At 42.1% G+C, this 24,570-nt stretch overlaps 1 protein-coding gene and 1 long non-coding RNA gene across 3 annotated transcripts; one reads left to right on the top strand and one right to left on the bottom strand.

The window, feature by feature from the left end:
• Positions 1-2,173: 2,173 nt before the first annotated feature.
• CYGB (cytoglobin) lies at positions 2,174-15,199 on the bottom strand. Of its 2 annotated transcripts, none has more exons than XM_051995016.1 (4): positions 14,869-15,199; positions 8,101-8,332; positions 7,165-7,328; positions 2,174-3,815 (listed from the first exon to the last, which is right to left on the bottom strand). In XM_051995016.1, exons 1-4 carry the CDS (start codon positions 15,009-15,011, stop codon positions 3,794-3,796), a joined length of 561 nt encoding a protein of 186 aa, XP_051850976.1. In that variant the 5' UTR covers positions 15,012-15,199; the 3' UTR covers positions 2,174-3,793. The 2 variants fall into 2 exon arrangements, with proteins under 2 accessions (XP_051850976.1, XP_051850975.1); XM_051995015.1 differs by having other exon boundaries at positions 2,174-3,820; positions 14,869-15,195.
• LOC127560440 (uncharacterized) lies at positions 14,998-22,326 on the top strand. Its single transcript, XR_007953335.1, has 2 exons — positions 14,998-15,094; positions 21,879-22,326. It is a non-coding gene; the product is annotated as an uncharacterized LOC127560440 (long non-coding RNA).
• Positions 22,327-24,570: the final 2,244 nt, after the last annotated feature.

Raw genomic sequence — 24,570 nt, 5'->3', positions numbered from 1 at the left:
CAGCCATTCTCCAATTGATGGGCACCCATTGAATTTCCAGTTTCTAGCCACTACAAACAGGATATAAGCCCAGAAGTAACACTGCTGGATCAAAGGGTATGCACAGTTTGAAAACTTTTTGGGCATAATTCCAGATTGCTCTCCAGAATGGTTGGATTCATTCACAACTCCACCAACAATGTATCAGTGTCCCAGTTTTCCCACATCCCCTCCAACATTCATCATTATTTTTTCCTGTCATCTTAGCAATCTGACAGGTGTGTAGTGGTATCTCAGAGTTGTCTTAATTTGTATTTCTTTGATCAATAATGATTTGGAACATTCTTTCATATGAGTGGTAATAGTTTCAATTTCATCATCTGAAAATTGTCTGTTCATATCCTTTGACCATTTATCAATTGGAGAATGGCTCGATTTCGTATAAATTAGAGTCAATTCTCTATATATTTTGGAAATGAGGCCTTTATCAGAACCTTTAACTGTGAAGATGTTTTCCCAGTAAAACAGGAATTCTTAAAGTATATGTGTGTGTGTGTGTGTGTGTGTGTGTGTGTGTGATGGATCCTTCTGGTAGTCTTATGAAGATTATGGACCCCTTCTTAGGATGTTTGTAAATTGAAAGAAATGCTAAATTTCAATTAGAGACAAGTGAAAATAAAGGTGTAGGTTTTTTCCCCCATCCAAGTTCATAGTTCTTGTGAAATTTATCCATGGACCCATTGGGGCCTATAGACTTCAGATTAAGAGTCCCTGCTCTAGAATAATACCCTAATAAAAGTTCATAATTCTTTGTTCATGGAGAAATTAGACTAAAACACAAGTAAGTGCCCTGATATGTCTGCATTAGTTGAAAAGTTTTGGAAACTGACCCTTTGCTTATTTTTTTCATTTTGGAGTTACACTTGTGATTCATGAGAGGTTTTTATTATGGAGTTTGGAAAACCAAAGATCAAAGGACATGTGATCAAAGGACATGTGATCCAGAACAACATTGAGGGATTTGGGATTAATTTGCTTCCTTTGTCTCTATTTTCCTCTTGCTGGTAAATGATGTACTATGGTTTAGGGTGTCAAACACCAATTCTCCCCAGCAATCAGGAAACCAAATACAAATAAGAATCTCTTCCTCTATATATCTGTAAGTTTCTTTAGGGAAGAGGCTAGGCATTTCTCCTAAGAGGGAAAATAAGTGTATATTAAGTGTTTTTTGTTGTATGGTATCCTGCCTTTCTTCCTTCTTTGAAATGAGACTGAATTATTCCAATTGCATCAAGTGATTGATGCAAACTCAGAAGTTAACACTCTCTTTTAGACTCCAAACATTCCAACCCAGCTGAACTACTAGTTGTTCTCTGAAGCCCCCTTTCCATTTGTACAAGCCAGGCTCTATGTTCCTATTTTCCTTGAAGACTTGAATCTGGTACCACCTTCTATGAAGTCTTCTTTAACCTTATTCCATACCCCAGTAATTAGTGCTCTGTCTTTCCTTGAATTACACAGTATCAATTTACCTAAGGACATTATATCCTTTCCTAGCATCCTCCCCAGTAGAATGGAAGCTCCTTGAATTTAGGGACTGTATTTTTTGTCTTTGCAATTCCATTTCCTACTATAGCATATAGAAGACACTTAACAAATACTTGTTGAATTCTATAGGAATACATGATTGACTACAAAAGCCCATATCCTTTTTCATCAAGTTGCTCTGATTTTGGACTAAGTTCTTATCCTAGAGTGTAGGGAACCTTTGGGCCTCCTTGGTCAGATTTCATTTAATTTGTGTATTTGGATGGGAAAAAAAATCACACACTGATTTTTCATTAATTTCTAATTGAAACGTATTATTATTCAATTATTTTTAAAAATTATATTCTGAGAAAAAGTCCACAGGTTTTGCCGAATAGGTCCAATGTACATATATAAAACAAATTAAGAACCCTTGCTCAATGATGCGTGCATGCTTGGTGATATAGTATGCTGCAGTACATATGTGTATGGGTGTGATATGAAATTTATGACTTCTGCCTGGGAAATGAGAAAAGGAATCCAAGACTGTCTGGAGCTGAGGAGTGATGCAATATTCTGGAATTGGAAGTGGGGTGTGGAGTTGATAGGGGAGAAGGCCAGAATCCAGTAGAAGCTGGAAAAAAATGACCATGAGACATGCACAGGATGAGCAAGAACATCTCTGTTTAATGATACAGTTGGGTCTGGTTACAAACATCAGAAACCTACAAAAAGACAGGCAGTTTACAGAAATGATCACAGGAGTCTGGGACACAGGTATAGCAGCTACAGTAGCAAGGTTTCCTTTGGGGTTGATATGGAAGATACAAATTACCAAGAGTGAAACACAGGGATCCCAAGGCAACACTAGCCTAGGAAGACAGACAGAGTCATAGAACCTTGTACTGGAAAGGAACATTGGATTATCTCATCACAACGGGTATATGGGGAGAGGGCGTCACTCAGGCTTCCTCTCTCCTCCTTGGCTGAACTTCAGATCTAAAGGAAAAATCTAAGAATATAAACGGAAGGAAACCCCATGGATCTCAGATGGTTCCATGTCCTACTTTCATTTGAAAGCCAGGTATTGAGGCTGCTGGTCTGTTTTCATAGTGATAACTAGCCCATTTGGGATAACCTTCAAATGTACCTTCACTGTCATTTCATTTTGTTGGAGATGGGAGGTAGGCTGGGCTAGATATTTGGGATCTTCCCCAAATCCCATCATCTGACCTTTCAAGAACTTGGGTAACTAAATTCCTGGAGCTCACTGTACCCTTAGGGCAATCTAGCACAACTAGGTAGTCCTGTATTTCTGATACCATCTGTCCTGAGCTTCTCAGTGCTGATTATAAGCAAAACCATTGACTCAGCTTGACTAGAAAGGAAAGTCAAAGAGTTGCCAAGTCCGTATTGAAGAGTTTTGTTTATGCATAAAAGTTCAAAGGAAAAGGTTGGGGATCAAACTCAGGGCAAATGTCAGATCTCCTTGCCCTTATCCTGAAGATGGGGCTACTTTTAACCTCACTTCTTCCATCTTTGAAATGACCTTGAATTCAACTCACCTGCTCAAGGATAATGAGCCCTCTATGCTCTTCTATGCTAACTTAGATCCTCTACTTCCATGGAATATTTCTCCTTAGCTATCTTCTTCCCCTGAGCCTGGCCATGAACCTCTCTCCTCAGGAGACATATATGGACAGAAAAAAAAGAAGAAACAGAGGCTTTAGTATGTGCCCCTAGGCCCAAGGGCCTGCAGCTGCAGGTACAGGTTATATATATATAAATATATATATAATGTATATATATACTGTATATATAATATATTTTTATATGTGATAGATGTGCGTGTATGATACTATAGATATGTCACATTGAGACCTGCATGCTGGTCAGGCAGATAGAAACAGTGGCTGGTTTATTCCTGGATAGGAATTATTACAAACCTTGCCCTGCCTGTCCACCAGTCCCTCAGCCTGGTCTCTCTCTAACAGAGGATAGAAAAGCTACAAATAGTGGGCCCAGCTCTGTAGGGAGGTCCCCTACAACTCTCCCCAACAATTCCCACCAGGTGGACCCCAGAGCTGCACTCAGCATCCAGATGGCTAGGGTCACCTGCCAGCAGCTCTCGGAATAGCCAGAGTGGTAGCCTTACTCTCTGGAGATGATTCCATTCTTCCAGCTTCCTCAGCACCAAGGTACGAAGGAACAAGTTGGTCCTTGGAGCTTGGCCTTCTGTTCAAGGTACTGCTAGGGAGTGGGAGAGGAGGGAGTGGGACATTATGACCTAGAAGAGGGCAGCGTGGCTTCTGGGCTGTGGATAAGATAAGAGAGAGAGAGAGAGAGAGAGAGAGAGAGAGAGAGAGAGAGAGAGAGAGAGAGAAAGAGAGAGAGAGAGAGAGAGAGAGAGAGAGAGAGAGAGAGAGAGAGAGAGAGAGAGAAGACAAGGTTATAGATGTACATGGGATTTAACCTTACAGTTTTGGAAAGGAGACCTCTGCAGACACACATTCCCTTTATAAAGAACTACTTTATATACACATACATACATACTCTCCCTATGTATATGAGTTTATGGGCACATAATATCTACAGGCCCAATACCCACACAATATCAATATATTCACATATCTCTCACTTACATATTTATTTATTTGCTATCCCTCTATTAATGAATTCATTTTCTTCTCCTTCTTCTTCTTCTTCTTCTTCTTCTTCTTCTTATTCTTATTCTTCTTTTTGAGGCAATCAGGTTTAAGGGACTTGCTCAGGGTCACACAATTGGTAAGTGTCTAAGGCCAGACTCAGGTCCTCCTAAATCCAGAGTCAATGATCTCTCCACTGTGCCACCTAGCTGCCTCTCATCCACATAATTAAACACTTAATATACTGATTGACTGTTGTACAAACAAGACACTTCATTGCTTGGCCCCAGTCATTCTCTCAGATAGCCTCTCGTGCTTATAATATTCTCTCTTTTCCTCAGCTGCTCTTTACTTATATCTCTGACTTTCTTTTAAGCCTCAATTACAATCTCATCTTCTATAGGACATCTTCTCCAAACATCTTAATTCTATTGCCTTTCTACTATTAATTATTTCCTATTTAACTTGAGTGTGACTTGCTTTGTATGCATTTGTTGGAATGTCTCAGGTTCCTTGAGGGTAGGTATCAGAGAAGCCTCTGTATCTTAAGAGCTTAGCATAGTGTGTGACCCATAAAAATGTTTAGTGATTGATTGATTACCATGACGGCAGACCAGCCAAGAAAGTTGGTTGTCTAACTTAGTACTGCTTCCTTTCTGACAGAAAATGGGAAAAATACTTTCTATCTGCTCTAATGTCTGTCCATTAGTTCCCTGGCTCCATCCCAACATTTTAAGAATTTCAGACCAACCTTAGGTCTCAACAGGAGTTTGGGGACCTCTCCTGTCAACATATACACCCAACCTTCGAGGATCAAGGGGATGCATGACAAGGTAGATCTAGGAGGTCATGACCTAGGAGTTAACCTTTGACACTCCCAGCCCAGATCTCCCGTTTAAGGACAAAAAGCATGTGAAGACTTGAAAGGACTGTCTAGCTCTCTGATATTCTTTGATCTAAGTAGCTGATGCATTCAGGTTTGAGCCAGGAGAGGGAACCTTGGGATGGCTAGGATGGAAAGCAGCAATGGGAAAGAAAAGGTCCTGTAGACAATTCTCACCTATTTCCTTTCTCTTGTTTAGAAGTAGAGAAGGAGGATTTTAGCTCTCCAAAATATTTCTCAGATTGTTTGGGATTTGGCAAAACAGGAGTCCCTTGGGATGGCTAGGGTGAAGGGAGGGGAGGATGCAGGGTGTTAGGAAAATGTCCTCCATATGTTTCTGATTCACTAGTACTGCACAACAGCCTGTTTAGCCAGCTCTGGTTATGGAATCCAAAAGCTCTCTCCAGGCTCCTGTAAAAATCCTTTTTTTTTTTTTTTTTTTTTTCTGGAAGCAGGAAGTCTCATATCCTAGCTGTAAACAAACTGCTGCCTGGAGATCCTGCATGAGTATAGAGTCAACTGGAGGACAAGCTCCCATCTGCTCCAAATGACCTTTTTTTGGGGGGGAGGGGGTCCCCAACCTTTTCCTTTTCCTCAGGTTACTACAACTATCCTTGTGTCAGGGCAGTTCCTATTTTCCCTAAGTAGGTAAAAATATCCTTGTTTTCCCATTCCTCCCCAGAGGCTGATGGACAGGCACAAGGGCCAGATGTGCACATCTGCAATCTGCAGTCGGCTTTGCTATGGCTGAGTCCAGGTTTCACTCCAGAAATGATGTCAGGAAAAAGAGTGGTGGGGGAAGGGGGAGTAGAAAGAAAAATTCACTGCAGCCTCTCATTCAGTCAGAGACAGGAAGGCTGGAAGATGAGGGTCAGAAGGCTTAGACTCTGTTTTTGGACTCCAGGGACCTCCCCAACAGCAACATCAGGGAGGCAACTTATGGAGTAGGAGTCTAGCATGCTCTCCACAATGGTGGAAAGCAGGAAGGGGGCGGGGAGGGAGGTAGAGAAGCTGTGTTTTTCATGGGAAACTCCTGGGAATGTTTCCTCAAAATGTGGATCTTGAATTGTTCCCTGACCTCATGCTAGCTCTTTCCCTGCCTCTACTTTCTCTTGTTCATTTTTTCCCTTGTCCCCTCAGCTCCCAGGGTCAGCCTTCTCACTGGGCCTGTGCTGGTCAGGTTGTTCTGATTTCTGTTTGTCTCTAAGCCCTCTTCACTGGTCAATTCCTTGCTTCCCCTTCTTTTCTCCCCTCTTCAGTCTCTTCCTTAGAGTAATTATGGCCAGTTTTGGAAAGGAGCCTGTTATCCTTCTTGAACTAGCCACAGAAATTCTCACAGTAAACCAATTACCTACTTCAAACATAGGGACTTTAACCTTCTCTGTCACCTGTCATCTAGTGCATGGGGGCAAATTGTGTGTGTGTGTGTGTGTGTGTGTGTGTGTGTGTGTGTGTGTGTAAGTTGGGGAAAAAATATCTGTGTATATATATATGTAGGCTTGTAAGTGTGCCTGTGTGGTCTCCACATGATTTTTACTGGCTTCAGCCCATGTCAAAGCAGAAGTTGGGAGTACTGGATTAAAAAAAAACACACATCCCCATGTGATTTGTGTCTGGGGAGGAAGCAGCCTTTGCTGGCTTGGTCTGAACTGGCTCCAGTTCTGATGAGCTACATTCCTGTTGGGATTCAAAGAGGCGTCTCTGTCCTTTGGCTGTCCATAGCCTCAGGAAGGTTCTATACTCCTCAGGGAAAGAAGTTTCTAGCCCAGAGATCTCTCTGAGGGGCACTGTACTAGGCTTCATTGGAGGCTCAGTGGAGGGGGAAAAGCCTGGGAAACAGGACTAGTTGAATTAGGTTTACAAAATAAGGAAAAACAAGATCCCAGGTCTCCCTTTCCTGCTACTAACCCAATCAAATTCCCAGCCCAACTGCCCTGAAAATAGCTCTTTAACTTTCTCCATGTCTTTCTGCCATAACTAAGGAAAATCTGGAACCTGGAGAGATCTAGAGGCAATAAAAGACAACAAGTGTGTGTGTGTGTGTGTGTGTATGTGTGTGTGTGTGTGTGTTTTGGGAAGGGGGTGTTATGGTGGTGGTTTCTTTGCCCATACTCTTGCCGGTATGCTCACATGTTGGAGGTGGGGAGCTGCTGCACCCAGCCCACTTCCTTGTAGGCAGCAGTCACGTGGCTGTAGATGACCGTTCGCAACTTGGACCAAGCTCTTTGCGCCTCAGATGGGAAGTCATTAGCACACTCCTCAGCAATCACCTCCAGAATGACTCCAGAGAGGATCTGGGGATTGAGGAAAGAAGGGTGGAAGTGAACAATTGTCTCTCTACTCTATGCTGCCCTTCATCCCCTTCAGTATATAGTAGGCTCTTCTATCCCACAATGAACATATCTAAGCTAACAAAATTCCTTAAGAGTTCCAGGTTTAATACAATCAGGAATCACGCTGAAGGAAACTTAAAGTGGTACAGGAAGCAGAGTGGTACACAGAAAAGTATGGTCTTTGAGTCAGAAGACCTTCACTTGAATTCCAACTCTTGATGACTGTATAACTCTAGAAAAGTAATTTCAGTTCTCCCAATTAAAAAATGAGGAACTTGGAATAGGTAGGTCTCCAAGGTCTTTCCCAGCTCTAGTTGTCTATGATTACAGGATTCTGGGAAGACAGTGAGTCTTCCACCCCATGGGAATGGGATGAAAAAGTCCTGGCCTTCAATCCCAGTACACTTTGTTTTTCCCAGTGACCTTTTCTGATCCACAGCTGGCTTGGACCATTTCTCTTAATCTTCAGTGAACTGCCTCCACCCTTGGATTAGTAGTCACAGAATCTTATCAACTCAGTGAATAGCATAGCTATGGACAGGACAGGAATGAAAAGTCCAGAGTGATCATAACTGCTCCCCTTACTCCCTCAGAGACTCTTTTCATAGACGCAGTGAGACTGCTAGGCAGCTCTGGTTTGTGAGACTCTGGGCACAGCCTATTGGCTCCAGGTGACTCTAGGAGCTTTGGGTAGCAATAGCTTCCCTGTGTTTATCTGAAGATTGGGGCATACCTTGAAGTAGACAGGTTCCACCTTGTGCTTCAGAGCATGGGCTTTACCCACCAGGGCCAACACAGAGGATACTTTGTCAGGATCATGCAGATTTTCCACCACAGTGTTGAGGGCACCCATGATCCGACAGGCATGTTTGCGCAACTGTGGGCTTCGCTCCATCTCCAGTGGCTCTTCTAGGTGCTTGAACTGACTGAAATACTGTTTGGCAGAGGGAAAATTCACAAAGAACCTAGAGAGGAGAAAGGAGAAAGGAGCAAGAGTCAGAGGGAGTGAGAGAGTGGGTTCAGTTCAGTCATCATTCCATTTGCCCCAAGGCCCTACTTCAGTAGCTCTTTTAATTGGCACCTTAAGAAGGGAAGAGGAAAAGGTAAAGGACATTCCTTCCTCTCCTCTCCTCTCCTCTCCCCTCCCTCCCTTCAGTTTCTTTCTTTCTTTCTTCTTTTCTTTTCTTTTCTTTTCTTTTCTTTTCTTTTCTTTTCTTTTCCTTTCTTTCTTTCTTTCTTTCTTTCTTTCTTTCTTTCTTTCTTTCTTTCTTTCTTTCTTCCTTCCTTCCTTCCTTCCTTCCTTCTTTCTTCCTTCTTTCCTTCCTTCCTTTTTTCTTTCTTTCTTTTTTTCTTCCTTCCTTTCTTCCTTCCTTCCTTCTTTCTTCCTTCTTTCCTTCCTTCCTTTTTTCTTTCTTTCTTTTTCCTTCCTTCCTTCCTTCCTTCTTTTCTTTCTTTCTTTCTTTCTTCTTTCCTTCCTTCCTTCTTTCTTTCTTTTTCCTTCCTTCCTTCTTTTCTTTCTTTCTTTTTCCTTCCTTCCTTCTTTTCTTTCTTTTTTTCTTCCTTCCTTCCTTTCCCAAAATTTTTTATTAACAGGATTTTGTGGGAAATTAAAAATGGCAATAACAGCAAAAAGGAAAACGAGAGATGGCTGTCCCAAAAGCCCTGTCTCATCCCTGTTTCATTCCCCCACTTCAGTGTCTCCTCTCCTTCCCTTTCCAGTTATACTGAAGGACATTCCTTCCTGTCTGCTGATAGCAAGAAGAAATTCTTTCACTCTTGGCATTTGCAACCCCAGCACCTAGCACAGTACCTGGTACAAAGTGCTTACTGATTGATTGATTGCCTTCTCATTTTCTCATAGGAGAAAATTATTTGAATTCTTCAAGAGAAGAACACCTTCATCAAGGTCCCCCATAATCTTTTCTATTTTATGTAGAGAATGTTATCCTCTTCTAATAAAATTGCAAATTCCATAATGACAAGAATCTTAGTTCTTATCTGAACTTTTTACTCTAACCCAGTGCCTAGAAGAGTGTCCTGTTGAAATACATTAGCGAAGTCAGTTTCATATTCATCTATCCTTCCTTTTGTGCTTCAAGTTAATTCTCTAACGTCACATGCCCAATGGCTGTCCTTTTCTATCTGATCCATTCTTCATAACCCCTATCAAGTCCATAATAGTTATCAGTTGATTAGTTGGTTTATTTTCATTATCTTTAATGTGTTATTATATATTATCACTAAATTGGATATTTAGTGGCAGGTATCTCCCTGCTCCCAGTCTCAGCCCTTTTCAATATATCCTACATCTTTTAATTTTCCTAAAATACCTTCTTTCTATGCACCATACCTAGTTCTAAAAAATTCTTAAATGACATTCCATTACTGCCTATGGCATATTGTATAAATATATTAGCTTGATATTCAAGGCATTCTACAATCTTGCCTCTATTTACCCTACAATCTCTCCCATTAATCCTTTCCACAAGGCTTTCCACTCAAATCAAATTGGTTTGCTTTTATTCCCCAAACTGGATACATCACATGCCTGCCTCTTTGAATTTCCCTTTGCTTGAAATGCCTTTTCTCCTCTCTCCTTGTTTTGCCCTTCAATGCCCTCTTACATAAAATTTTCTCCAAATGCAACCTGCCCATAAAAATCCTTCCCCTAGATTACTGCAGTAGTTATCTATCTGTTCCATTTGCTACCTTGTTTTATTTCTTACTATGAATGTATCCTTTCTATCTAATTAGATTGTAAGTTCTTTAAGAACAGGTTTCTTGGTACATAGTACAGAGAGCCTTATCTAAAGGACAATTGTAAATGTTTGTTACGATGATACAAATTCCAGTTATTTATAGAAATTACTTTGTATCAACTCTTTAATCTTTTGTATCTAACTTATTTTCATGTTACTTCCCTCCCACTTCCTCCCTTCAGTAAAAAAACAAGTTTTTTTGAGGGCCTGGACTATTTTGTTTCATTTTTTTGGTCTCCAAGGCATAGTAAGGTACCTGGCACATAATAGGTGCTTAATAAATAACTGAATTCCTAATATAAATCCTTGATGAATATTTGTTGAAAATTATGTGATCCCATGAATAGAGGGAGAAGGCATAAGTGAATTGCAATCCATATAGAGGCAAAAGATTAAAGTATTTATTAAATTAAGCCTCTAGAAACTTTAATATTGTTAATTTAGGCTTTAGTTAATTGTGATACTATATTTTAACCTTTCTCATTGTTAGTAGGGAATAAAACTAGGGATGCATATAAAGCTTTTTCTTATTGCCTTGTAGATCTGCTTTGGAGAAATGAATTTATATCTAGGATCTCTCTCTCTCTCTCTCTCTCTCTCTCTCTCTCTCTCTCTCTCTCTCTCTCTTTGTACATGTCTTGGTGGAGAAGGGGCATTGGAATAGATAGCAACATGAAAACAGATAACTAAATATAAAAGACACAAAATTTCTACTAAATAACTCGAATTAATATTATCAACAAATAATGAATCACTTTTCAAAGAATTCTCAAGCTAATTGGAAAGAACACACTCATAATAATAATAATAGAAGGTAGCAAAGAGTGAGTACCAAATATGAGTTAGGACTAAGGAAAGCAGAAAAAGCCAAAGCTTTGAGCCCAAAAGTAGGGGGAGGAGGGGGCAGAGTCTGGGCAGTGACTTAGGATTTAGAAGAGTCCATCTTTGCTGCTGACTGTGGATAAAAATTGCTTTTTGTACATTAAAAATGAAGGATAATATTCCCTACACCAAAGGTATGTAATAAGGACAAATAAGAGGATAGATATAAGAATGCCTGGAATGTATTAGCAGTATCTTCATTTGAGATAAGGATAGGATCTCATTTTTTAAAAAAGAAAATATGTATCATAATTTATTATTATTATTGGATCATAACTACCAAAGCCCTGGTGTAACAGTGTCCTAGGGATCTGCCTGCTTTTATATAGTTAATGGAGACTGGGCTAGCCAGACATATTTTCATCCCAGTTCTCAATACCCCTTCCCCAGTTACTCTTGTCCCCTCACTTTTGTGAGGAAAAAAAGCTAGCACAAATAGGTCCATTGGAGCTATCATCTCCCTGAGACAGCTGGGCCTCCCAAGAGAGCCCAAAATAGGTTTCTCTGAATGTGAGGGGGAAGGTGTCAGAGTTACAACCCAGAGGGGAGCCTCTGAATAGTACTGGGTGTTCCCTCACTGCTTTGCTTATAGAGTGTGTAGAACCCTAACTTGGGGGGTAGGGGAAAAGAAACAGTCCTAATGTATGATTCTTTACCCATAACCACCTTAGTTGTGAGGATAGAGAACTCTTGTTTTCTCTATTTCACCCTATCCCCTAACAGATTGTAGTGAAAGCTGAGAGTTCAGGGAAGGGTTAATGCCCTTTTTTCACTCAGGAGTCACTGACTGGGAAAACGGCAGAAGGTGGTGAGTGTGGAGAGCAGACGGGACTTCTGTCTTTGCATTTTCTCCAGCTGAGAAGCAGTAGCTCCCAAAGCTCCAATGAGTTACATTTGTGACTCCAACTTTTTAGGGGGTATACCTGAGAGAGGTAGAAAGATAGAGGTACAGGGTGACCTTAGCTAGAGGGTTTTAAGAGATGTGACATAAATCTTGTCCCTAGTTAGTAGTCATGTTCCAAATGACTCAACTTTTGACATATCCAATTCAGACAAAGGGATCAGAGACTGCGAAGCCAAGAAATAAGGTAGCTGATTGGGAAACAGGGAAAATGAGGCAATGAAATAGAAGACTGGGTTGAAGAAATTTGTAGCTCATTTAATTCCTCCCTGATTCTGGGACTGCTTGGTTTCCCCTTGGCAAAGCTTTCTATAATTTTGAACTTCCTAAGGTTTTACCCTGAGGAGTAGCCACCATCTGTAACCAGCTAGATAGTGTGGTGGCTAGAATTCTGGATCTGGAGTCAGGTAGTCTTGAGTTCAAATCCTGACTAGGATGCTTAGTAGTCATGTAACCCTTGGTCACTCCTCATCTTAAATGGGGGTAATAATAGCATTTACTGAACAGGGTGGTTATGAGTTTTAAACTGGGATAATTTGCCACTATTTAGGTATTAACTATTATCTGTATGTTACTTTTTATGTTCTGTTCTCTCCCACTCCTTGGAGCAAAAGGGCCTTTCTCTGCAATGGAGCCCCATATCAAGGATGTGGCTGACATCAAAATGACTTAAGGATTCTCACTGTAGAGCTATGAGCATCCATCCAGGCCACTGTCCCATGTACCCAGACCAGTACTGAGACCCATCCAATTGAAATGAATTCCATAGAACAACCGTCTAAGAAATACTTTTGTGGGAAGAAGGAAAGGAAGAAATGAAATGTGCATTTATTAAGCACCTATTAAGTGTCGAGCACTGGGCTAAATTTTTTTGAAATAATAGTATCTCATTTGATTCTTAAAATGACCTTGGGAGATGAGTGCTATCATTATTCCTATTTGCAGTAGTGGAAATTGAGGCCAAAAGAGGTTAAATAACTTGCCCAGGATCACTTAGCCAGCAGGTCCCTGAGGCCAAATATAATTTAGATTTGCTTAGTTCCAGGTTCAGACTCTAGACACTAAACTACCCAATTGCCCAATCATTGCCTTCATTATCTAAGGTCAATAATGACCCTTAAGTAGTGGTTAAGTACCATAATAGGGATGGAATTAGAAGAATTGGGATTTTTTTGTTTCTTTTTTTCTGTTTTTTTGAGTCTTGAAATGCCTAGGCATTTAACTTCATTCTTTTTTCCTCTTTATTGCTTTCTCTCCTCAAATCCGTGGGTGATTCAATCTCTTCCTTCAGGGGAAGTATGATCCCCCAAACTCTTGCTCTCCCATTAGTTTCAGTTATCTTTTGCTAAATTGTGGGCTCAGGTGCAAGTATATGCATATGTAGTTAAGAACAAGGTTTTAAATCACAATCTGTGGCATTGTGAATGTATCCTATAGATTAATAATCTATTTGATGGGTTCAGACATAAGCATATCTGTTTCTGTGAAAGTCTGTAGGTCCACTGTACCTGAAATTGTTCCTCTGTGGTTTCTGGGCTGGACTTAGAACTCCCTCCACAGTTTTTTTTTTTTTTTTCCCTTCCTCAAGAGACCGCCTCTAATTTTATCAGTAGAGTTCTTTTTTCTTTTTACCTAGAAGTTTAAGTTGGCATCTTGTTTAGTAGCTGAGTCTGTATGAGGTAACTCCTGTATGTGAGAAAGGGTTGTGATCTTAACATGTGGTAGTGTCTGTCACTTCATGTGTGAGTCTAGGAGACCCTAGATGAGTAAGGGCATTATTATATCTATGTCTGAGTAGAAGACTGTACTCGAGTAGGTGTGTGAGTTGTATAACTAGATAAGAGACCCCAGCTCAAAGAGTGAAGGGTGGGGTCCTTCTGGACAGTAGCTTTTTTTCTTTCTCTTTTCCTTCCTTCCTTCCTTCCTTCCTTCCTTCCTTCCTTCCTTCCTTCCTTCCTTCCTTCCTTCCTTCCTTCCTTCCTTCCTTCCTTCCTTCCTTCTTTCCTCCTCCCTTACTTTCTTTCTCTCCCTTTCTTTCTCTCTTTCTTTCTTTCTCTAGAAGAAGACAATAGAAAGGAGAAAGAAGATAAGGAATTTCTTCCTGAAGCTCCTTCCTTACTCTGTAAAACCTATCTGGGATTATATCCTTGGAGAGAAGGTGATTTCTTGTGTTTGGGAGTTTTTGTCTTGGGAATGAAGGCAGATCCATCAGAAGGGTCATATTTTTCAGTTCTTGGTTCTGTTCATTTGGTATAAGGATCTTAGAACTGAGATTAAGAGGCCTGAGGAGGGGAAGAGAGGGAGAAGAGAGGGGAAGAGGGAGAAGAGCAGGGATATATGAGAATATAGGAAGGAAATCAGGGTCACTAGGCCTGAATCAGAATTGGATATGCCCTCTGATTTACTCTCTTATTCTTTTTTCATCTCGATCAAGTGGTTTTTGATCAGACAGGAGATGCAAACTCCTTTTCCATTCCTTTCCTTCCATGATTCTCAGTTTTCCCATTTCCAGAATGGGGAGAATATAGCCTTTGTCCTCATATGAGGTGGAGCAAAATTAGGGCTTGTCAAATCTTTGTGATGTTTAGAAAAGGAAGAAGGTAAGAGGGGATGGGGGGGGGGCACTGTTTTGCGATGGAGATTCATTTGCTAAGGTCTGGATGGAGAGTCCTGAAACAGCAGAGATGGCATGCCTAGCTGGCACAAGCATTCTTGTGCCTTTCTTTCCTTGCTGCCCCCCAATCCTAGGGAAATCACCTCTGGTGCTTAGTCCTGTCCACCTAGAAGCCTACTGGAGGCCACGGCCCCCTCCCTCAAACTGCATTGGGATGTTTAGAGCCAGAGACTGACCCCAGTTAGCTCCTCACCAAATGCCTTCTCTTAGAGCTCCAGGTTGGAGTCAGGGAGTAGTGACCGGGGCGTTATCCGGGTTGGGTCAAGGACCGGGAATGACACTCACCTCACCAGGATGGCCACCCCTACGTCCTCGCAGTTGGCATATAGCCGGGCCCACGTATCCTGAACCGCCTTCCTCTCGGTCTCGGACAGCTCCTCGCTCCGCTCTCTCCGCTCAATCTCCATCTCGCCCGGCACTTTCTCCATGAGCAGTGGGGCTGAGGAAAGCAGCAGTGGCACCTCTGCAGAGTCAGATAGATGCCGAGACCCCAGGGTACCGGGGTACCTTGGTGCGTGCGCTTTGCCTGTGGCAGAGACAGTGTCTTTCTCTTCCTCCGTGTCTCTCTCTCTCTCTCTCTCTCTCTCTCTCAATCTCTCTTCTCTCTCTTCTCTCTCTCCTCCCTCCCTCCCTCCCTCTGCGTGCGTGTATATGTATATGGAGCAGGGGGCGGGAGATGGGGTGGGTGGGGGGACTTCGGGGGCGGGGATGTGGTCTGCCGGAGGGGGATAAATTTTCCAGCACCACCAACGGGAGAAGTGTACGGGCTGAGATTGGAGCTGAGGAGTGGGAGATCTGACTCCCGCCCTCTAAGCCCTCTCCTCGGCCCAGAGTGTGCGTGTGTTTGGTAGGTGTGCGTTGGTGTGTCTGGGAGACTTAGGATGGATGGCACTCTGCGTGGCTTGTCAGTGGCAATGCATGTGTGTGCAAGCGCGCGCATGTCTCGGTGTTTCCCAATCTGTGTCTGTGCGCGTGTATCTCGCTGCGTGGCGGAATCGGGGTGTGTGTGTGTGTGTGTGTGTGTGTGTGTGTGTGTGTGTGTGTGTGTGTACTCGTGTGCGCGCACGCCCTCGCGCGTCCATGCGCGCGTCCCTCGCACCGCGGGTGAACTGACTCAAAGTCCAACATCCACCACTGGCATTTTCCGACTCCTACCTCGGCCCAGGGTCTGGAGAACTGAAAGCTCCTTCTGCGCCAGCACCGGCGCCGGGACGCGCTACTGCAACGGGTTTGCGCTGCTAGATGGGTTCCCTCTCCTTCCTCCCCAATTTCTTACCAGCGGGCAGCCAAAACTCTTCCCCCGCTCCGCCCCTCCCCTCCGACAGCTGAGCAGCTTTTATGACTCAGGGATTTTCTGTTTTTTCACTGCCCTTTGGGTGCGGGGAGTAACTCAGTTGTGACCGTCGGATCTGGGGCCAGACTCAGGCGAATAGAAGGTTCGGCTCGCAACAGCAGAGGACACTCTCCTTCTCCTGCCTTAACCTCCCACCTCTCCACAGTCCTCAGCCAACGCATATACAGAATGATGCTGATAAGCTCCTGCTGGGTTTCTTTAGGAGGCTGGGTTAGGGGAGACAAGGAAAAAGCAGAAATGTGGAAAAACACTAAGAATGAGGCCCTCTCTGGAGGCCCATTTGTGGGACTAGGGTTCGGGGCAGAGGAAAGTCCTGTGGAAGTTGAGAGAGAGCAATAGCAGAAGGCGATCTTCATGGTTGGGGAGTGGTAGGAGACTGACAGATATTCGCAAGTGGATCAAAGGGTCAAGATCAGGACTCCATGGCCCTTCCAGGAGATTGATCCTTTCCCCAAGCCAATCCAATTCAATTCAGCAAATATGTCTTAATTACCATCTATGTGAGTGTGGGGAAAGAAAGTTTTTCTCTTCAATTCAATTCAGTAAACTTATCAAGTGTGCTACTAAGGGTACTCTAGGGATACAAAAAGAGGCAAAAGACAATTCCTGTCCTTGTGGAGCTTGTAGTCTACTAAGATGATAGAATACAAATAATTTGAAACTTGAACACTATAAATATGCAAGAGGGCAAAGAGTCTTTTGGGAAGGAAAGATTATGTCTAGTTTAGGAAAATAAGGAGGAGCTGAGGATAGAATAAGGAGGGAACTCATGTCTTCCAACTATCTCTGAAGGATCTTTGAGGGAAGAGGTCTAGTTCTCTGACATGAACTATTTCCAACTATCTGGGCCTCTTCCACTCAGTGTCTAATTGCAAAACCCCTCTCTGCTTCTGCTGCTAACTTTTTTGAGTGGGGAGGATTTATAGAAGAGCTTGGGCTTCCAACTCTAAATCATTCAGAGGATCAAACAAAAGAGAGATTGCAGGACATAGTTTTAGGCCTATACTACTTAATTAGATCTATATGGCTCTCTCTGAATCTCCAGTCTTTTGATATGTGAACCTCCCCTTGGTAGACCTTAGCTCAAACTCCAAATACAGGACCTTCCTTCAAATCACTCTCAATAGAGCTTAGCTTAAACTCCAAATACAGGACCTTCCTTCAAATCACTCTCAAGTTCCTAAGTGGAGAAATAGCAGCAATATTTAATGACTGGGATGGGACTATATAACAGTTCTCACTTCTTTCTGGCTACCTCCAGTCCTCTTAAAAATCTCTTTCCAACCTAGCTCTTTGATTCAGACAGCTCTCTGTCTTTGCTTCTGTGCCTCTGTCATTCTCCAATATATTAAGCACCTTTGGTAAATAATGCTGTGCAAAGCATGCAAAGATTATACGTGACCATCATTTTTCTTCTTGCTTCAATGACCTTCTACTCCTTCCACAGAATCAGATGAGATTTCAGAGTACTTAACTGTTGGCAAATTGCAATCTCAAAAAAATTCCCTGTTCCAATGAACTCCTTCCTTCTCCCCAAAGGAACTGAAAACAGAGATAATTTGAGTCAAAGAATAAGTGAATCTTGGGTCTTTACAGAAGTAGTTTGATATAGTGGAAATAAATCCTAGATATAGTAGAAATAAATCCTAGGCTTGGACTCAAAGCAATCTAGTTATACATCCTGGATATGCTGCTTTTATGTAAGTCACATAATTTCTCTCAGCATTCTTATTTGTTAAAAGGAAAAGGTTGGAGCAGATGGGTTCCAAAGTCCTTTCCAGTTCCAATATACTCTAAGGTTGGCATTCTTTTCCCAGAATTCCAGTTATCATTTCCTCCGAGTCCTGGGCTATGGAGCTCTCTACCTTGCCTTCTGCTTCTGCAGGGAATGTACCTTGTATTGAAGGAACTTCTGTTGAGGGGGAAAAAAGGATGAGATGAGTTGATTCCTCTCCTCCTCTTCTTTCCATTTCTCCCTCTATCTCTTTCTCTGAGTCTTAGGTCAGTTGAGTGAGACCAGCTAATGAATCTGATATTTATTGTCCCCCCTGAAGGATTGCCATTGCGTGCTCCACTCCTCTACCCTAAAGAGCTCAACCAGATTAATCAGCCTGACCAAGGTCGATTTTGCTGACACAGCTAATCAGCCTTATCCTCCTAATCCAGCCCTGGGAACAATCAAGGGAGTCTCAGGACAGAGCATTACTGAATTAGTAGGAGAAAACACGGCCTGTCCTGGCTCCATCACTGTGGGGCCCCTTCCCACCCTTATTTTGGACTGGGAATGGGGGCAGCGGAGGCATGTGTACCACGTTCCTTTTGCTCAGCACTTTGGTCATGCTCTGGCGGAGGCACTTCGGCAATCAGGTCCATCCGTAAGCAATGGGTAAAGGCTGGATTTGGGTGGGACTTGAAGTTAGGTGGGGAGCTAGCTAGAAACCTGGGAGGGAGCCTCAGAGTATTTGGAGAATACCTTTCTCCCTCTTTCCCTGTGGAAGGAACTGTGGTCCTCATTTAAATTCCTATAAATGTATATGTCAGGATAATGAGAATTCTTTCTGGGATAATTTGGAGACCTTGGACCATAGTTCTCACAGTCTTATTCCATACCTTAGGAATAGGTTTGTGGAAGGGAGGAGGTGGAAGAAGGAATCTGATATACCACTCTCCAATTTGCCACTATTACTTCTTGTGACCTTTCAATTCCCCCTCTCCCTGTGCTAACCCCAGAAAGGAAGATGGACCAGAGGAGACAGCTGTCAGCAGCTTAGACAAAGGACAAGGGAGCTCTGGCAGGTGAGATTCAAGTGGTGACATGGGAAGACTTTGTAAGGTGGTTCAAGAAGAAGTCGGCTGTGAAGGAAGTTTTCTTTATTTATGGAAAAGGAGAGAATCTACATATTTCCTCTAGTTTCACATATATCCAAATGTCTATCCTGGCTGTTTTGCTCAAATTTGGATTCTAGCAGCTTTTCATTTTTCTCCTTCTTTCCCTTTGCCCCAGTGCACCTCCTCCCTCCACTCCCTTCCTGTTTTGGAAAGAGGCTGCCCAAAGATCTTCCATCATGCTTGATTTGTCACTTCTGGGATAATCCTTGTGTCCAAAGCCTACTGTGATAATGTAGAATAGCTGAGACTAAAGCTTTTCGTGCCTCTCTTTTCCCCTCTAACCTCCCCCCTCAGTCCTAGCAGCTTGTAGCTCTCTCTTGCCTGAACTCTCCAGTAGGATTCGATGCTATGTCCCCAATAGAAGGAGCTGAAGGAATATGACATCATCAGTACTTAGTCCCATTGGCTGGACAGTCCCTGTGGGTAGAACACCACCCCTGTGGCTATCAGATATTAACTCTTCCGTAGGCTGGGGCCACTTATCCTACTGAGGACTGAATATGTCTGAAAACTTGGTGACCTCTCTATCCTTGATCTTATTCTTGTCCTCCAAAGCATGGTGAAATAGTTCTTCTGGTCAAAATGCTCCTATGCATGTGGATGATTATCAATTAATCCACATATATTGCTCGATGATTAAAGCAAGGTGCTATTGTACATAATAAGCACTTAATAAATGCCTTTTGGTTAATTCACTCTTCACTCACTATGTGTAAGGCCATTCTCTGTATATGCTCCTTGCATATAGATATTGGGAAGATCTTCCTAAAGTAGACCATACAATCACAGAATCGCAGGTTTAAAACTAGAAAGAATTCATAGATCATGTTATCTCTGACTTGTCTCTTCTGAAATAACCCTTGTGTCCAAAGCCTATTGTGATAATATAGAATAGCTGAGACCAAAGCTTTTCGTGCCTTCTTTTCTTACTCTAACCTCCCCTCTAAGTACTGATGATGTCATATTCCTTCAGCTTGTAGCTCTCTGTCATTTTACATATTAGGAAACTGAGACCTAGAGAGATTTAAGTCATTTGCCAAGGACAAATGGGTAGTAATTGGCAGTACCAAGATTCAAGCCTGGACCATCATGATTATAATACCAGGTCAGTTAGGGAGAAAATTTGTAAAGGCCTGATCCACTATTCTTCCTTTCCCTAATGATCAAGTCAGTTACCAGCAGTTATTGAGCATATATTATATGCCAGGCACAAGAATGGGTTATCCTATGGTCCCTAAGGACAACATACCTTATTGCTGTCTGAATATTCCCTCTCTGAATAAGGGCTTAGGTAGTAGCTACTGCTTTTATAGGGCAGTTAGGTGGTGCATGAATCGAGTGCTAGGCCTGGAGTCAGGAAGACATTTTTTTGGGAATCCAATTCTGGCCTCTGACACTTAATAACTGTGTGACCTTGGGCAAGTCACTTTATCCCGTTTGTCTCCATTTCTCATCTGTAAAAAGATCTTGCTCAAACATATTTAACATATATAGGACTGCTTGCCATCTTGGGGTGGGGGAGTGGAGGGAGGGAGGGGAAAAAACGAAACATAAGCGAGTGCAAGGGATAATGTTGTAAAAAAATTATCCTGGCATGGATTCTGTCAATACAAAGTTATTATTAAATAAAATAAAATTAAAAAAAAAAGATCTTGCTCAGGGGTTAGTAAGAGTTAGACATGACTGAACAATCAAAACTGCTTTGTGGATAACCCACTTCTCTTTCCAGAGTCAGACTGATGAATAGATTGGCACATGGATGTGCCTGTAATATATCCATCAGGCATGGAAAAGGGAAAATTTTGTGGAGAGTTCTTGCTTTAAAGTCAGAGAATTTAGTTTTCAGTGCTGGCTCTATCACTTATTGTTTGTGTGACTACTGGCAGATCACTTTCCTCATCTGTCAAATGAGAGAGTTGGACAACATGACCTTGAAGGCGCCTTCCAATTCTAAATCTATACTATATGAACACAGCAAGCTGTGAAAATCTGTTCTCCTAACCCCGCTTTTATTTGCCTCCTGTTTTCCTACTTCTCAGCTCATCATTTTCCTTCCAGTGGTTCAATCTTTCAGTCAGAAAGCACCAAAGTGATTCAAAGTGTCAAATAGTTCAAAATTACAAGATTTCAAGGGAGGACCAAATCATTCATTGATTCAACAAACTATCTGCACAGGATTCTACTAGTCAGGCAGGTTGGAGAACAAAAAAATGAAAAAAAAAGAATGAATAAATGAAAACAGCACTAAAACACTATCAAATTCAAATTTGGGTCAATTGCAGTAGCTAATCCTAGTCCCAGAGAAAAGAGGAGGAAATATTCCTCTTCTCTCAGTGAGATGAGAAACTAAAGATACAGAATATCTCCTATGCTATCAGAGGTGATGTCAGAACTCTGCTTGTTCAAATTTTTCTTTATTACTAGAAGGGATTTGTTGGTGGAAGGTATCGGAAAATTATTCTGTTAAAAAGACATAGTTATCATAGGGAGCATATATAAACAGGAACAAGGATTTGGTTTCAGATGACAGTTGTTTATTTAAAATAGTTTTAAATTCCAGAATCTCAGATTGGATAGGATCTCAGAAACCATGTAGTCCAAATACAGAACTAAACAAGAATTCATCTCAGAGTATTCTTGACTAATTATCATCCAAACTTCATTTATAGACCTTTAGTTAGGGAGAATTTACTACTTAGCTATATTTTTTGGAGTCCCTTTTAAATAATTCTAATAACTGGGAAGTTTGTTCTTATAGGGAAGCTAAATATTCTTTTCTGCACCTCTTTACCAATTAATTCTAGTTTTGCCCTTTAGGGCTAAACAGAAAAGTATTATGCCTCTTCAAGAAGACATCTGGAGATCTCTGCTTCAAAGACGTAAATAATTCATCCAACTGTGACTCTAAATCTTGACACAAGGGACCTCAGCTTTGAGGGGATATGGAATGGAATTTGTTAGAATGAAGAGGGGAACAGGGTTGAGGAATATATTCAGAAATGCAGCACTATCATAAGTTTGGAAACATTTACATTTTGGTCTTCCATTTCAGCTCAAGCCCTGGTCCTCCCTCTTCTTGAGGATCCTGATATATGTTGGAAGAATAATCAGCCATGAAAATGAGCACCACTGGATGCATACTTTCTGTTATTTTTTTCCCCCTTAGATGGACTATTTTTCATGAAGGCAGGTGTTGGATTGATGAAACTGCTAAAAATCCCAAGTTTCTAGAACCTATCCCCTTTTCTCAGAAACTGTCCACAATTCAACAAGGCCGGTGGGAAGAGACTTTAAGGCTAAATCAATCCAAAGTTCTTTGGGCTGTTGTCAAATTCAGAAGTGGGGGTGGGTGGGATGAGATCCCAGAACTTCCAAATATCCTTGAGATCTTTAACATGAGAACTGTCTACTGAGTGAGGGATGACTGAAAATTTTGGCTGAGTCTACTTGGGTTATTTGTCTACTTGAGAACAATATTAAATCTCATTTTTCTGTCAAAAGGAGTGTTGATTACAATTTAACATGGTTGTCACTCACTTCAGACAACATCTTTCTCTCTCTAGTCCTCAGAGCTCATTGTGTCTCTGGCTGTTTTGCTGAGATGATCTGTGAAAAAAAAATGTCAGTAGCATCTGTGACATGTCTGCCTGAAACTGAATGAGGACAGCTAACAAATACCTCTTTTGAATGTATTCTGTCTAGGAGTGTGATTGCTGAAAGGTGTGTGTGTGTGTGTGTGTGTGTGTGTGTGTGTATGTGTGTGTGTGTGTGTGTTTTGGGGAAGTGGAAATGAAAGGTATATGTATATTGGGAATATAATATGTGCTGTGAAGCATATAGGTCTGTATTTATGCTGGAAGGTGTGTATATATGTGAGTATGTATCTGGGATATAAGACAAAAAGTGGTCATTTTTTTTTTTGTTGTTGTTTTGTTTTGTTTTTGATACATATATCTTCTAATTGACCGAATAGCTGGTATGGGAAGGGAGAGAGGATACTTTGGGTGACAATTTTCTCACTGCTCAGTAACTTCAGCTTTTTCTTCCCCTTGCCCACCCCCTCAGCTGCTTTGTCATTTTTTTCTCTGTATAATCCTTCATGACCCTGTGCAGAGGTAAAAACACATTTCTGTTTCTGCTTGGAAATTCAGACATGAGCCATCCTGGCGGCTGCTCCTGATTGTCTCGTGACCATTAATCTTCAAAAGAATGCTGGCATATATTCCTGTCCCTAAACCTCCCTCCTTCCCCAATCCTTGCCACTGCCTGAATTGGGAGTGTATGGATCTTTGCATTTGGCTTCTCCCCATTGCAGCCATCCTTGTGGTTCATAAAAATGGAGGTAGTAACAGGAGAATTTCTTGAGGCAGAACCCTTTGGCTCAGGAGAGAAGAGGAGAGCAGATGGAGGGCAGAGCAGAGATAGAGAGGAAGTCTGCTTCGGAGGGATGGAGAAAGAAGCAGATCCCTAGGGAAAGGCTCCTCACACTAAAAGAGAAATAAAGCAATAATAGCATTTGGAAAATCAGTTCTAAGGTGCTGAAAAGAAAAGCTTTTTTTAAAATTTCAGTTCAGGACTTGTTTATGGCTGCCTGCTTCTGTCTGTCATCTAGTCATCTTCCTGGGTGGCAGGCAGCTCCCTCATTAATGACAGAATTATGGCAGAAGGATAGCATTCCTTGGCTGGGTCTTGGGATCCTATGATCTCCTCTTGCTTGATTTCTTCACCATGTTCCTGTCATTTCATTATAGTCTCCACTGCTCATTCCCTCCTGGGAGGTAGCTGGGTCAGGACCCAAAAATGGATGGATCTACAAGGATGGCTTCCCAATGGGACATCACTATAAGGTCAAATTCTAGGGGAGTGGTCTTCCCTGCTCCACCACTGAGAAGACTCCTAGGGAAGGGGAGGGTGATGAAATTGGTTGCCTGGATTTAGGAGACTGCCTAGCCCCTAGGCAGCTGGGAGGACATGTGTACTGGGCAGGATGAGAGTTTTCCCTCAGCAAGCAGGCTGGCTGTGGTGGGAGCAGATTGTGTTTACACCTTCCCCCTACACCCATCCCACGCTTGCGTGTTATTCCTGGGGCCTCTCCCACCTCAGGTTCTCAACACAATCTGCACAATTGCCTCTTCTGCTGCAGAAAGCTGGGTCTCCTTCAGCCAGGAGGGCTTCTCCAGAAAAACTGTGCCTGGGGCCCTCTAGGTTTCCTCTATACTCCATCCTAACTCCCACCCTTGACCACTTTGGAAAAGTATATGTGCTCTCCCTCCCTCCCTTGCTCTCTCTGTTTATCTCTCTCCCTCTATCCCTACTCCTTGTATCTATATAGAATGTGTGTGTGTGTGTGTGTCACACACACACATATCTTCCCATTATTTGCCACCCATTCCTCTTCTGTATTGTATTTTATTTTATTTTTCCTGTTGCATGAAAAAAATTTTTTAACATTTGTTTTTTAATTATTCCAAATTCTCTTCCTTCCCCCTTCTCTACCATTTCCCTCATTGAAAAGAAACGTGAAGTTATGCAAAACAACCCATCCCTTTTATATACATATGACCTTTAATAAGATGCTTGGGATTGGGAGATAAGAAACCCATCTTGACTTGTTGCGAGTGTCCCTATAGACATTTTCCTTCCCAGCGGAAGAAAAAGACCTAAAGAAATGAGAAGTTTTGAAAAGATCCCCCTTCAATGGGAGCTGAGGACAGCAATATAGACAGAACTGGGAAGACTACCTG

Source organism: Antechinus flavipes, chromosome 4 (assembly GCF_016432865.1).
Source record: "Antechinus flavipes isolate AdamAnt ecotype Samford, QLD, Australia chromosome 4, AdamAnt_v2, whole genome shotgun sequence".
NCBI classification, from domain to species: domain Eukaryota; kingdom Metazoa; phylum Chordata; class Mammalia; order Dasyuromorphia; family Dasyuridae; genus Antechinus; species Antechinus flavipes.
The sequence above is the reverse complement of the archived record's forward strand: the minus strand, read 5'-3'. Positions and strand labels throughout refer to the sequence as shown.

What these genes read in the sequence shown, in the direction of transcription:
- CYGB (XM_051995015.1), bottom strand. Translation starts at nt 15,011, where the DNA reads ATGGAGAAAGTGCCGGGCGAGATGGAGATTGAGCGGAGAGAGCGGAGC. An exon ending in GGGGTGGCCATCCTGGTGAG is followed by an intron (nt 8,333 to 14,868) that starts GTGAGTGTCATT and finishes TCTCCTCTCTAG; the next exon opens with GTTCTTTGTGAATTTTCCCT. An exon ending in TGGAACCTGTCTACTTCAAG is followed by an intron (nt 7,329 to 8,100) that starts GTATGCCCCAAT and finishes CTCAATCCCCAG; the next exon opens with ATCCTCTCTGGAGTCATTCT.